Consider the following 13877-nt stretch of genomic DNA (forward strand, 5'->3'; position numbering starts at 1 on the left):
AGGTAAACTGCAGATTTCAGTGACCTACCCATCCATGATCAAGGACCTGGGGTCCATGGACTCAAAGGCGGACACAGATGGGTTTCAGGGGTGGTGTGAGGATCCATTGAAAGTGCTGGAATGATGTGTGACGTATAGCTTTTTCTAGGGAGAATACCCATATTCTTCATGGGTCACTTAAAAGTCTGCATGCCACCCCAGGGCCTTAGAACCTACTCTGGTTTCCAATTCCTTACAGGCTTGGCTGCTTCCTTTCACGAGGTTCTCTCTCATCCACTTAAATTGCTTTTGGGATTTTCTTATTCTTTTTGTTTTCTTACAAGATTTCAGCCCTGGAAGGAGACCTGTTCTCACCCTCAGCACATATTCCCTACGTTGTTACACCCCAGGTTTTGCATAAACCCTCTGCTCCCCACTGATGTGAATCTACAGTACTGTGGTTTTCTCTTTTGTACATATTTTTCAAGGAAGAACGTTTCCTGAACATGCTGAGACCACTGCCTGAACAAGAGTTGGGTATTCAAACAAGAACTTAGAGATGAACCTGAGTTTAATTTCATTTGCATTTTTAAAAAAAGAGCACCTTTATTTTCTCTTCTCAAAACCATTTCTCTAAAACAATTTTTTTCTGTTATAAACTTCACCCCCCACAAATCAGTGCTGCATCTCGGTATCTGAGCAGTTTAACAACAGATTTGCTCACGCTTCTGTCTCTCTAGTAATATATGTGACTTTTTTCACTTCTGATTGTTTATGAAATAAAAGTTGTGATCTTGGCAGTTCCTTAAAAAGTTCAACATAGAGTTGCCGTATGACGCAGCTATTCCCATCTCAGTTATATACCCAAGAGAACTGAAAACATATGTTCACAAATGTTCATATTATTCATAAGAGTCAAAAAGTGGAAGCAAGCCAAATGTCTATTAATTGATGAATGGATAAACAAAATGTGGCATATCCTTACAATGGAATATTATATAGCCATCAAAAAGGAATGAAGTACTAATACATGCTACAACATGGATGAAACTTGAAAACATTGCATTAAGTGAAAGAAGCCAGTCACAAAAGACCACATATTGTGTTATTCCATTTATATGAAATGTCCAGAATAGGCAAATCCATAGACAGAAATCCAAAGACAGAAAGTAAATTAGTGGTTGCTAAAAGATAGGGGGAGGGGAGAATTGGTAGTGACTACAGATATGGAGTTTCTTTGTGGAATCATGGAAATGTTCTGTAATTAGATAGTTGTGATATTTGTATGACATTATGAATATGCTAAAAAATACTGAATTATATACATTAAAATGGTTAACATGGTGAATTTCAAGTTTTTTAGAAGCTGTGATCGTTGAGATGATGAAAGAAAGATAAACATGGTAACAGAATATTCTTGTGCTATTCTGGGAGTGTAAAATTTGGGGCACATTCAGGTGGGATCTTCTGAATGCTCTAGGACCTCGTTTTTAAACTCTTTAAACATAAGGATCTCCTATGCAATCTACAATCCACAAACCTGGGGTTTCAGGATTCCCAGGCCACTTGCATTAACCCTCACCCCCATACCCACCAGGAGTCTGTGGCTCACAGTCTGGAACACTTGCTCCGGAATGATTATGTCAGCAAGCTGATTTTTCTCCCTGGATATAAGATGTGTTGTGTGACTGTATGGTACTGTTATTTTGGTTTTAAGTATATTAAAAAAGGCGAAGTGGTTGTACCAATTCATTTTTATCCCTATGGATCCACCCAACACAATGTCATCTTCTCAGGTCACAATGCCAAGCACCCAACATACATGTACGTAGGCAAATAACCAGGACAACTGCTGAAACAATGGAATCCTCTTGATTTTACTGGTTAGAGTTGAGCTGCCAAAGGTACTGGGTTTTCATATACAGTAACAGCCAACTTGTTTGTGGTCAGACTTCCAGTGACATCAACCTTCTGAAACATCTGTGAACCCAGGGGGACATGGGGAAGAAGCAGCAGGCTCAGAGCCTCCTGAGAACAATGGCCAAAAAGCCCATGCATTCCTCCTTGGAAGCAATGCCAATCTGACACGTATGTAACACTGAGTTTCCTGGCTTTCTCAAGAAAACTTCAGTTTTGCCCTGGAGGTTTCCATCAGAGAGCCGGAAGTGAAGAGCAGAAGACTGAGAAAGCAGGTTAGAAGAGGAGGGATTGGCAAGAGGTGACAACCCCAGAAACACATATTTCCCCCGTACTGTACAGGAACACATTTTGTATCGTGTACACAACATAAAGAACGGCTAAAGCTGTTTTAAAAGTACAGCCGGGGTCATGTAGTATTGGGGTGGGGGGTAAAAGTTCCCAAATACCACAACTGCCCCCAGACAGCTTCACCAATAGAGCAGACAGCAGTGCAAACCATCAATGAGAAAAGCGTTAGTCTGTGAAAGGCAAGCCAAGCCCTGCACACCTGGATAGTGCCTGATGACATCACTGCACCACACCAAGGTACAAAAGGGGCTGATGTTTGTAATGATGACCATGACTCATCAAGAAAAGGTTAAATACTCTCCAGTATACTCTGTTTACTAAGGCAGGGAAGTGTGTAATATATTTTAGAAAGATTTCCCTCAAAAAAATATTAAAATTGTATAGATTCAGCACTTAAAGGGTTAATCCTCTGTTATCTGAATATTTGCGTACATTGCCTCCTTTTACAAGTGCTAGTCAATGAGGCATTACTTTTTTTGATAATCATTAGTATCAAATTATTGGCACCATTCAGGTTTAAGGATAGGGACAGGAGAGCAAATTATACAACATAAAAATACAGTTCTGATACAAATATACGAGATCAATTCCACTTAAGTGGTCAAAAGAAATCGATGGACATTTTACACACAAGGAAATACAGCTAATAAGTCACCACATGGAAAAGTGCTCAGCCTTGCTAGCAACTAATGAAATAAAACCACCTTTCAAGGAACAACTATACGCACTTATTAAACTAGCAAAAATAAATAAAAATGGCACAACCCAATATTGGCAGAACTATTGGTAAATAGAAATGCTTACACATTGCTGGTGGCATCATAAATTGTAGAGGGGATTCAAGCATTCAGAGAGGATGGGGGGTTGAACTTGATGACCTTTAAGGTCTTTTCAACCCAGAGACTGGATCTTTCTAGAAAGCAATCTGGCAATATGAAACAAGAGCTATAAAATACCTCATGCTCTTTGACCTTGTAATCCCTCTTTGGAGATATTCCCAAGGGGAGAATCCAAAGGAAGGAACGTTTTTTACAAAGACATTCATAGCAGCACTATTTATAAGAGTGAAAAATTAGATATAACTCAAATATCTAGTAATGGCAAGAAGTGAGGTTAATCATGGTACATGGATACAAAGAAATCAAAATTGGTGAGAGCAGGATCAGTGTTGAAAAGAGGAGCTGTGTGTTAGATGGAGGAAGTAATCAAAGACCAGGTACACACTGACCATACTGATGTAAAAATGTGTGCATATTCATTGAGAAAGCATGGGAAACATTTCAGAGGGCTAGTTTGTGGTTGGGGGTTCTAAATTATTCCTGCAAAGTTGTTCAAGTGCATAATAAAAATTTAAAAACACATTTCTTGAAACTATATAAAAAGAGAGCAAAGTTTCTTCTGGTCAAGTTTCTATCAACAGGACATGAGTTGATCAACTTTAGAAATAATTTTCCTTTATGGAACACCCAAATGAATCCTGATATCAAGTCACTTTGTAAGGATTTTTAGACAATTTAAACTATAATGTCTTACTTTGGGTTCAATAATAAATTTTATATATCCCAAATAATATCATATGCCATAAGTTCACAAGTTAAATTGTATTTCAGATTAAGCTGAAGCACCTTCAGCTCTGGTGACTGCAACTTTCCTTTTTTAGTTCACCTACTTGTGTCTGAATAAAAATGAATGTTAAAGACTTTATAAGATCTGTGTATTTACCAGTGTAAATGAAAAACCAGCAGTAAAGAATTATTCTCTCATTAAAAATGACTCTAACAAACAGTCAAAGCTTGGTGCAAGTGTCAATCATACAAAATCACATGGTTGAGATTGACAGCAAAGGATTCCGTGCCATATTAACTCCTGTGGTTATTAATATATACACACAGGTACTTCTGAAAAGGAATCCTCGTTTTCCCATCTTTCTTCTAGGCTTACCAAATCCTGTCTCAACTACACTGAGTAGCAGAAAAACTCTAATACTCAGGAGACATAAAATATCTTTTCCGATAGAAGTCAAGCCCGAAGTTGGCTTTGACTAACCACAGAGACCTGGGCCAACAGAGCACACATTTGTATGTTGTGCTAGAGTGATCACACAAAGCCCGAAGAAAGAAAACGGACAGAAGGCACCATGCCATCCTCCAGGCACCAAGGGGAGAATTTCACAGTTCGGTCATCAACAGTCTTTTCATCATTTTCTCTCTCTCCAGTTCCTGCCGGAGCGTCTCTGCACTGAAAAACAATAAGGTGACAAAATGGTGAGATACACGCTCAAACATGGTAAGAGCAGTCTCAGTTTAAATGTCGTCTCCTAGATTCCTTCCCAAACTGAGTTCTTGACTTTCTCTTTCAGGCTCCTTAAGGACCCCCTACATTTGCTAGCATTACAGTGACCTGAAATAGGCTGCCTATAGGTTTCCCCCACCAGACAGAGAGCTTCTGAAAGCACCGCTCCTCAGGGGACTGACTGTTATATATGCCATTCCTCTCTGAAACCCTGGAGCCTAGCATAGGATCTAGCACATAGCAGCCTCTCAGTAAAGGTCATTTAAATGAATGGGAAAATGTCCAGGGGTTAGATTTCTTTAAATCATGTTTTCAATTGGTTTCATATGCACTTTCTCCCAGAATTACCTCCAATGTTTGAATAAATAAAATTGAATGAAGTAAAATTGGCTGCTTTAAGAGGTTGCTGCTGAGCTCTTGGTCCTTGAGCCCAGTTGCTTATCTCCAGTGGAATTTCTCTCCACTGTTTAGGTGCACGCATACACACACACACACACACACACACACACACCCCCCACAGGAAGTACACGTCTTGAAAGGCACAATCAATTTTTTAAATAATTTCATTCAGAGTAGAAAGCAATGTTTCTACTATGGCCAAGAAGGCTTTACACAATCTGGCCCCAGCCTACAACTTCATGGGTTTCCTCTCCTGTCGTTCACTACCTCTCCGGCTGCACCAGCCCCCTTAACTCTTCCTTAACCGTGCCAGGCTCACTCCACCTCAGAAGCCTTAGCACCAGCTGTTCCCTCTGACTACTATACTTCTTTCCCAAGTATCTGCAGCTTGCTCCCCTCACCACCTTCAGCTCTCCGCTTACATGCCACCTGGGTGAGACCATCCCAGCATGCCCTATTGCCCTTCATGGATTTATGTTTCTCCCTAGCACTTGTCACTATCTCACACACACATACACACACACTCATTCAATGTCTTTCTCCCCTCCCCCAACACTAAATTGTAAACCCCGTAAAGGTAGCACTTTCATCTGTTTTGTTCACTCTACAGCCCTAGCGCACCTAGAATAGTGTCTAGCCTTTGACGACATTTCAATGAACACCAATATTCAGAGAATATTCAGAGAATAAATGAATAAAAGAATGAATAAGAGAGTGGTAGATGTCACAAACACAATGCACCTAGAGCCTGTGCCTGGTTTTCCTGTCATCAGAGTTATCTCTTGGTACCGGTACCTGCTGATCTGACTGACCTGGCCACTGGAGAAACAGGCTTCCGAATGGTGTAGATGGTCTGCACTGTGGAGACGGTCTCTGTCAAAGGCCTCAGGGTTGCTGCTGGAATCAGTGGGGAAGACTGGCCAGGACAGCACTGTAATTTACTGTCTCTAAAGTCTGCCTGGAGAGGAAACAGAAAAGAGGAAATCAATCTAAGTTTGGGTCCCATTTTCACACTGTCAGCTGCTCCCTAAGCCTTACCACACAGTCCCTGTTATTTTATTTATTTATTTATTTATTTATTTTTGGCTGCATTGGGTCTTCATTGCTGCACACGAGCTTTCTCTAGTTACGGCAAGCAGGGGCTACTGTTCGTTGCGGTGAGTGGGCTTCTCATTGTGGTGGCTTCTCTTGTTGTGGAGCATGGGTTCCATGCTCATGGGCTTCAGCAGTTGTGGCACGCGGGCTCAGTAGTTGTGGCATGTGGGCTCTAGAGTGCAGGCTCAGTAGTTGTGGTGCACAGGCTTAGCTGCTCCGCGGCATGTGGGATAGTCCCGGACCAGGGCTCGAACCCGTGTCCCCTGTATTGGCAGGCGTATTCTTAACCACTGCACCACCAGGGAAGCCCAGTCCCTGTTATTTTTTAATAATAGTTAATCAATTGCCATTTATTACATGATTTTGCTTAGTGCTAGCCACTATGCTAAGCACTTGACATACATTACGTCTGGACAATCTTCAAGGTAGAGGTCATGTTTCATCACATGTTAGACACCATCATTTGTAAGACGCACCATTTTTGCATGTGCCACAGAGAAAGAAAAAGTAACCATTCGAACTCTGTCATGTACACTATTGTAATAAACATTCTGATTTCAGAGATGTTAGAAGGTGGAAAAACGCACATCTTGGAACTGATTTTATGGAAAAGGAAAGTGAGGCTCAAAGAGGTTAAGTAATCTTCCCAAGGTCACACAGTTAGTAAGTATTAAGAACCAGTATTTAGAACCAGGGTTGGCTAACTTCATAATTGGTGTTTTTTACCATTATAACAGTGGTTCCCAAAGTATGGGCCCCAGACTAGCAGCATCAGTACCATCTTGAAATTTGGTGAAAATGCAAATTCTCAAGCCCCAACTAAGACCTTTGGAACCAGAATGTTTGGGGACAAAGTCCAGCAATCTGTGTTTCTACAAGACCTTTAGATGATTCTGATATACGGTAGAGTTTGAGAACTACTGGTCTAGAGTACACTGCCTCATTTGGAGAGGATAATTTATTGTTGTTTTCATTACAAAGCAAGATATGCTTATTACTTTACATAGAAAACTCAGAAGATACACAAAAGTAAAGAAATGAAGTAATTCCATAATCCCTTCTATCACTGTCAGTGCATTTCCTCATAGTGTTTTTTCTATGCATACTTTTTTGTTTGTTTTATATCCTTTCAGTAGTACCAGCTATATATTTTATAACTTGAGTTTTCATGCTAGTTCCTGGCCCTAAACTTGGAGAAATTTTTCACTTGGCTTTCTAAAGAAGAGGTTTTGATCATCCAATGAGCAATATATTTCTAATGATTAGACAGACGATCAGCTGTCCCTCCTAGGGAAACATGGAAAACCACAAAAATACCAGGTGTAGTGGTAGCTCTGTAAGGGTATATCTGGCTTGAGCAATGGGGAGAATCTTAACTTTGAGAGGTCCTGAAAGACTACTACTGAGAAATACAAGCCCTTGTTTGTTTTACAAGTGCCTCTAGAGAGAGAACTGACCTGGCCTGGGCTGGAGCAATGCCAAAGAATTGACCACAAGAACAGGAGCATCGTAGAGTTGCTTCCATGTGATGTTTGCCCCAGGGAGCTTTCACAAACTTTGGGCTGTAGTGGTCACTTGTGTGGTTTACCAGATAATCCTGGCTCATTGATTTCCATGGTAGGATTACACTTCCCTACCCCACTTTGAAGTCAGGCATGACCATGTGCCTTGTTTTGGCCAAAGAAATGTGGTGCCATGTTTTATTTCCATTGGAAGATTTAAGTGCTAGTGTGTGATTTGTCACCTCTTTTTTTTTCACCTCTGCCACTGTGACTAGCAATGTTTCAGACGGCAACTGCTCCATTAGCCTGGGTCCCAGAAACAGAGCAACACAGAGCAGAATGCATAGCCCACCCCTGACAGACATGCAGCATGAGTAGGAAATTCAATTTGTCATTTTAAAGCATGACTTAGCCTAGCCTTCCTGATACAGGAGCTGGGGTAAGAAGTTATTTTGTTGTTTCAGTGAAGTGGGTAGAGGTTGGGCTTTTGATGCCAATTTTGATCTTTTCTGGAAAAAAGAGGGAAATTTATACTTACATACAAAGGCAAAAGTGGGTAAAAGTACCAGGGCCTTAGCATGAATCAAGGCAGTGGCACCAGACTTTATTAATAGTCATTATATTTCTTACTGCCATGCACTCAAAGTAGAAAGAGAAAGAGCCAGCTTCACTTAAGAATGACCTCAGTGGGACTTCCCTGGTGGTGCAGTGGTTAAGAATCCGCCTGCCAATGCAGGAGACACGGGTTCAAGTCCTGGTCCGGGAAGATCCCACATGCCGCGGAGCAACTAAGCGCGTGTGCCACAACTACTGAGCCCGCGCTCTAGAGCCCGTGAGCCACAACTACCTAGCCCGTGTGCTGCAACTACTGAAGCCTGTGCACCTAGAGCCTGTGTTCCACAACAAGAGAAGCCACTGCAATGAGAAGCCCGCGCACCGCAAGGAAGAGTAGCCTCCGCTCGCCGCAACTAGAGAAAGCCCACTCGTGGCAATGAAGACCAACGCAGCCAAAAATAAATAAATAAGTAAAATTAAAAAAAAAAAAAAAAAAGAATGACCTTAGGGAGCAGTGAAAATCACTATTATTAAATCTCAACCCTGAGAACTTGCCTTCTTAATATTTGTTGAATGAAGAAATGAATGAACAAACTTCTGCTGGAACAAAGCAGATAACACAGGGACAGACCAGGTTAGGCAGAAGAACATGGGACAGAAATCTGACCAGAGCCAGGCAGGGCCCCTCATCTTAGACAGACCAAGGTCCTGGACTGAGTATCAAGTAGAGTTAACAGGCCCAAATACAAGACAGAAACTGGTCTCAGGATTAAGCAAGGAGCCTGGTTGTTGAAATCAGGCCCAAGGTCAATGCTGGATCAACTGCCAGAAAAACTTTATGTGGAGTTCCCTGGAGCTGCTGAGCTCCACCATGACTGTGGTCAGGATAGGTGTGGAGGCCTGTGGAGAGGCCAACCCTGTAGCAAGGTCAAGTGTCTTGACCTTGGAGGGGAGGAAAAGACAATATGACACATGAGGGGTAAGAAAATTAGGAAGCTGAAGCTCATGAATTTGGATTCTGTTACCATCCAGCTGTTAGTAACTCCCTAATTATAATCTCTAGTCTAGTTCTGTCTCCTGATACAGACTTGGATATCCAACTGCCCATTCATTGTTTCCATTCAGATGTTTCCAAGGCATTTCTAACACATCACGGCCAAAGGCAAACTCATTATCCCTCCCAATCCACTCTTCCCTAAGATTTCCTTATCTTAGTGAATGGACCTACTCTCCATCCACATTCTGCAAGTCAGAAATCTGGGAGCCCTTTTTGGCCCTCCCTCTCCCTCATCCAATCCAATTCCTTACCGGCCTCTTTTTTTTTTTTTTTTTTTTTAAGATTTTTTTTTTGATGTGGACCATTTTTAAAGTCTTTATTGAATTTGTTACAATATTGCTTCTGTTTTATGTTTTGGTTTTTTGGTCACCGGCCATGTGGGATCTTAGCTCCCCGACCAGGGATTGAACCCATACCCCCTTGCACTGCAAGGCGAAGACTTAACCACTGAAATGCCAGGGAAGTCCCCCTTACCAGCCTCTTAAATATCCCCCTGATCTGTGCACACCTCTCCACCTCCACCATCAACACCTCTCTGGATCACATTCTCTGCCTTCTCTCCCTTGAACTACTGTCCTAGATTTCTAGGCTACGTCCCTGAGTCCACTCTGCCTGAACCCAGCTCTGCTCCCACTGCCATCACAGGGAGCATTTCCAAATGCAGCTGCCCTGTGACTACCCTGCTCAAAGTCCTTCAAAGGCTTCCCGTTGCTCGTAGGATCCAGATCAGAGCCCCTCCTTTGGCCTACAAAGCCAAGCACGGTTTTGCCCTATAGGGTTTGTCCCTGCTTCCCTCCCCTTCCTCCTCTCGTGCCTCACACCCTTGCTCTCTGCCTTCTAGGCCCACTGGCCTTCATTTCAGCCCCCTGAATGTGGGATGACTCCTCTGCCCCAGGACTCTGGTTGATGCTGTTCCCCCTGCCTGCTCCAGCTGCCTTCAAGGCCCTCTTGCCCAGTTCTTAAAAGTCCCAGCATGGTTTCTGACATTGGCTTCCTGCTCCATCTTGGCCCCCAGCTTTTCAGGAAGGGCTTCCCTGGGTGTCTCGCAGCAATGCCAAGGCTGGGGAACAGGCCAGAGTGCCTGCCATGGCCAGCAGAGGAAGTGCAGCCAGAGCTTCCAGCTGGGGAGCTGTGCCTAGCCAAACTGCAGGGGCCATATGAATGCTGGGGCAGCAGCACTGAACAGCCTGGCCCAGCCCCTATGTCTCTGCTCTCTGGTTCTTAAAAGGCAGGTTCTGGAAGCAGATCATGACCCTAGCATGGACTGTTCTAGAAACCTGCTTTTGTCTCTGCATGGACTGCTGAACACCTTCTCAGTTCTGTTCATCCTCCGAAACATGAATCAGCCACTGCTCACACCCTCCCTGTTCATGTGGCTGGCCACCTCACATAGTGACCATCACCTAACCCATGAGAGTGCACTTCAAGCTACCCCTAGGCCACCTCACAGGTCCTCTAGATTGGCCTTTGGAAGGAGTCTCAGGGACCACTTGGTTCTTGGTTCTAGGAATCGCATACTCTGATCCCTGGGAGGAGGAGAGGGTGAGGGGAAAGAGGAGGGAGTCTCTTCTGCCCCCCCATTTGAGCCTCCCCACTTCTGCTCAGTAGATGGTGAGCTTCTGCAGAAGTTTTTAGTTAAGGAAAAAAAAGTTGAGCAGCTGAAAAGAATCCTGAAAATCATCAAACTCTCTCATTTTTCAGACGAGGAAACTACATTTAAATGTTTAAACACATTTCAACAGTTTGCAAAGAGTTTAAATAAGCTGCTCAGTGACACAGAGAACCATGGTAACGGGAAAGCCAGTTGTCATGACTACCCGCTCTTGTTAAGTACACCACCTGCCTCTCCAGCACTGAGAAACAACAGTCGTACTTGACATTTGTGGGGGTGGTCTGTGGTCAGTAAAGTACTTTCAAGTTCTTGATCCCTTTTGATCCTTGCCTCAACCAGATATAAGGAGGAGGATGTTCTTATTACTATTTCCACTTTAAATAAGAGGAGACTGGTGCTCAGAGTGGTAAAATAACTTAACCTAAAATCTTACCATTATCAAGATGCAGATCCAACCCAAAAGAATTAAAAACAGGGACTCAGACAAATATAGGTACCTGCATGATCATAGCAGCATTATTCACATTAGCCAAAAGGTGGAGACAACCCATCAATGCCCATCAGTGAATGAATGGATCAACAAGTTATGGTATATAAGTACAATGGAATATTATTCCTCCATAAGAAGAAGTGAAGTACTGATATATCTTACAGTGTGCATGAGCCTTACACACATTATGCTAAGTGACAGAAGCCAGACACAATAGGTCACACAGTATATGATTCCATTTTTATGGAATATCCAAACTGGGCAAATCCAAAAAGACAGAATGGTGGTTGACAGGGGCTGGAGGGAAGGGGAAAATGGGAAGTGACTGTGTGATGGGTATGAGGTTTCCTTTGGGGGTGATGAAAAGGTTTTAGAATTAGATAGAGGTGGTGGCTGCATGACACTGAATGTACTAAATGTCCCTGAATTGTCACTTTAAAATGGTTCATTTTATGTTACATGAAGCTCACCTCAATAAAACAAAACTAGAAGATGCAGACCCCCAAACCCCAGCTCCTTCCCAGCCTCACAGAGTTCACAGTGATCAAAAGAAGCTGTTGGCACTGCTGGCTGGCGAACCACAGAAAAGCACGCCACCTGGGAACAATGTCTCGAAACACAGATCTGTTTTCCAGATCTACTTACGGTAAACTGTGGCCCTGTTATGAAAGGATCAGGAAAGGGGGTCACTGTATCAGCCGGGAATGTTTTTATCTTCAAAAAAGAGACAGAGAAGAGTGTTACTTTCAGATTAGAAAACAAAGTTTTGAAATCTTTGGCAGTGCATTTTTAAACCGAACTGAAGGTTTCAGGGGAACACACACCGAGCCTTCATTACTTGTTGAAGAAATACACCAAGGGTCGCTAGGAGTGTTGCCCAGCGCTCGTATCTGTGCCCGTTGTTGTGCTATAGGGCCAGGCCGCTGCAAGGAAGACAGGCTGGAGTCTTCCTCGCCCTGACCATGACCAGGGCGTATAATGAGGCAGGTGAGGGCTCCCTGGGGGCCTGCTGACAGCTCCCCTGCAGCTGTGGAGAATGGACTAGAGGCCGCTGAGAGGGCACATCTGGGAACACAGTATATCAGAGTGGACAGAGTACCAGGAGGCCTGGACTCATCAGGCCAGGAGGCTTCCCTGTCTGTTCACTTTCGTTGCCGGGCTCCCTGTAAACTCTGGGCCATAGAGGGAAACCTCAGGGAAACCCATGTAAGCGTGGGAGAATCCCACCACCGTGGCCTTGGGAACAGAAGGCATGGTGATCAGAAGTGCCCCGTGCTGGGGTCTGAAAGAGGGTGGACGCCCCGGCATGATCAGGTAGGGCTAAGTGGCCAAAAAGAGCCTTTGTTTCCATTTCTTCCTCTTGGGTCATTTCATCTTTGGCCTCCTGGAAGCCTTGGAGGATGTGGGGCGGGGGTGTGTGTATTTCTTTAAGCTGGCCTAGAGGACTGCCAGCAGGCCCAGGGTCCTGATGACTGTGGCACTCGCTTTGTCTGCAACCCACAGGGGCACAGAAACTGCCTGCTGGTGAATGCACATTGTGCCACCCGCCACCAGAGGGCTGCAGCCAAGACACCGAGGCCACCACTCCCTACGTGCCACCGCCTTAGTGTCTCTCGGAGTCTTGCCTATGGACCCTGGAGTAGCTACCTGATGGCCTTGAGTCATTCTAATGGAGGGTAAGGTAGGGAGGGTGAGGAACACATCAGACCAGACCCAAATCTGCTGAGGGTTCTGAATGAGTTGAGTAGATCTCAACTCATCCGATCTAGAAATGACAATGTCCTTGCCGTGGGCACTGAGATGTCCAGCCCAAGCCTGCTCCCCTTCCGCAAACTCCCCTTAATCTCTTTAAATATCTCAAAATTCCCAGGGACTCAGGTGCCAACTCGGGTTGCTGGTAGTGACTGCCTGCAGCATGGTAAGAGAAGGACTGGGGGCAGCCTTTCTCCTCACAGGGCCTAACATGGTGTTCTGAGACCCAAAGCAAAGTGAACGTAACATACAGAGAAGACTCAGACCATCATGAAATAAAAGGCGAGAAGAGGATTATTATCGCTCTTAAAGAAATATGAAAGTGGGCAACTTCAAAGAATTATTTTATACCTGCTCTAAAGAAGAAAAAGACATTCCAACAGTTACACTCTGGGTTGCCGGGCTCTGGCAAAGCACATTCACTTTTCTGTTGATGGCACTGACAGTCATTGGTATCACCACTTTAGAATGACTTTAGCAAAGCCAGAGTTGCAATTTTGAACCCGGCAGGGTCTGGCCTGAGAAAATAAAATACCTGACACACAAGCTACATGTGTTCCCTCGAACAGTGACAAGCTGGAAACAAAGCACGCATCCTGCAGTAAAGAGTTCATTAGGTGGATGGTGGACCATTCACTTGATGGAATATACAGTATGTGGTACCAAGAACAAGCTAGAAACGATAACACATTAAGCAAAAAGAGGAAAACAGGAGATGATATGGATACTCTGATTTAACTCTGTAAAATTATGAATGAATACAAATAAATATTAGAAGGAAACATGCAAAAATGAAAAAAAGTTGTGCTAGGTTGGGATTATGGGTGAGTCCCTCCAAGTCATTATATAATTCTCATATTGTCATCTTGATAAATA

General features: G+C 43.6%; 1 protein-coding gene across 2 annotated transcripts in view; it reads right to left on the reverse strand.

Moving 5' to 3' along the window:
• Nucleotides 1–4415: 4415 nt before the first annotated feature.
• The window catches only part of EPB41L4B (erythrocyte membrane protein band 4.1 like 4B), a 139130-nt gene continuing 129668 nt past the window's right edge, over nucleotides 4416–13877 (reverse strand). For both annotated transcript variants that reach the window (XM_060100638.1, XM_060100639.1), the window contains 3 exons: nucleotides 11895–11963; nucleotides 5751–5896; nucleotides 4416–4485 (listed from right to left, as the gene is read on the reverse strand). In XM_060100638.1, the coding sequence (XP_059956621.1) occupies nucleotides 4416–4485; nucleotides 5751–5896; nucleotides 11895–11963 (285 nt within the window). The remainder of the gene's footprint in view (nucleotides 4486–5750; nucleotides 5897–11894; nucleotides 11964–13877) is intronic.

This window comes from Mesoplodon densirostris, chromosome 6 (genome assembly GCF_025265405.1).
Source record: "Mesoplodon densirostris isolate mMesDen1 chromosome 6, mMesDen1 primary haplotype, whole genome shotgun sequence".
NCBI lineage: Eukaryota > Metazoa > Chordata > Mammalia > Artiodactyla > Ziphiidae > Mesoplodon > Mesoplodon densirostris.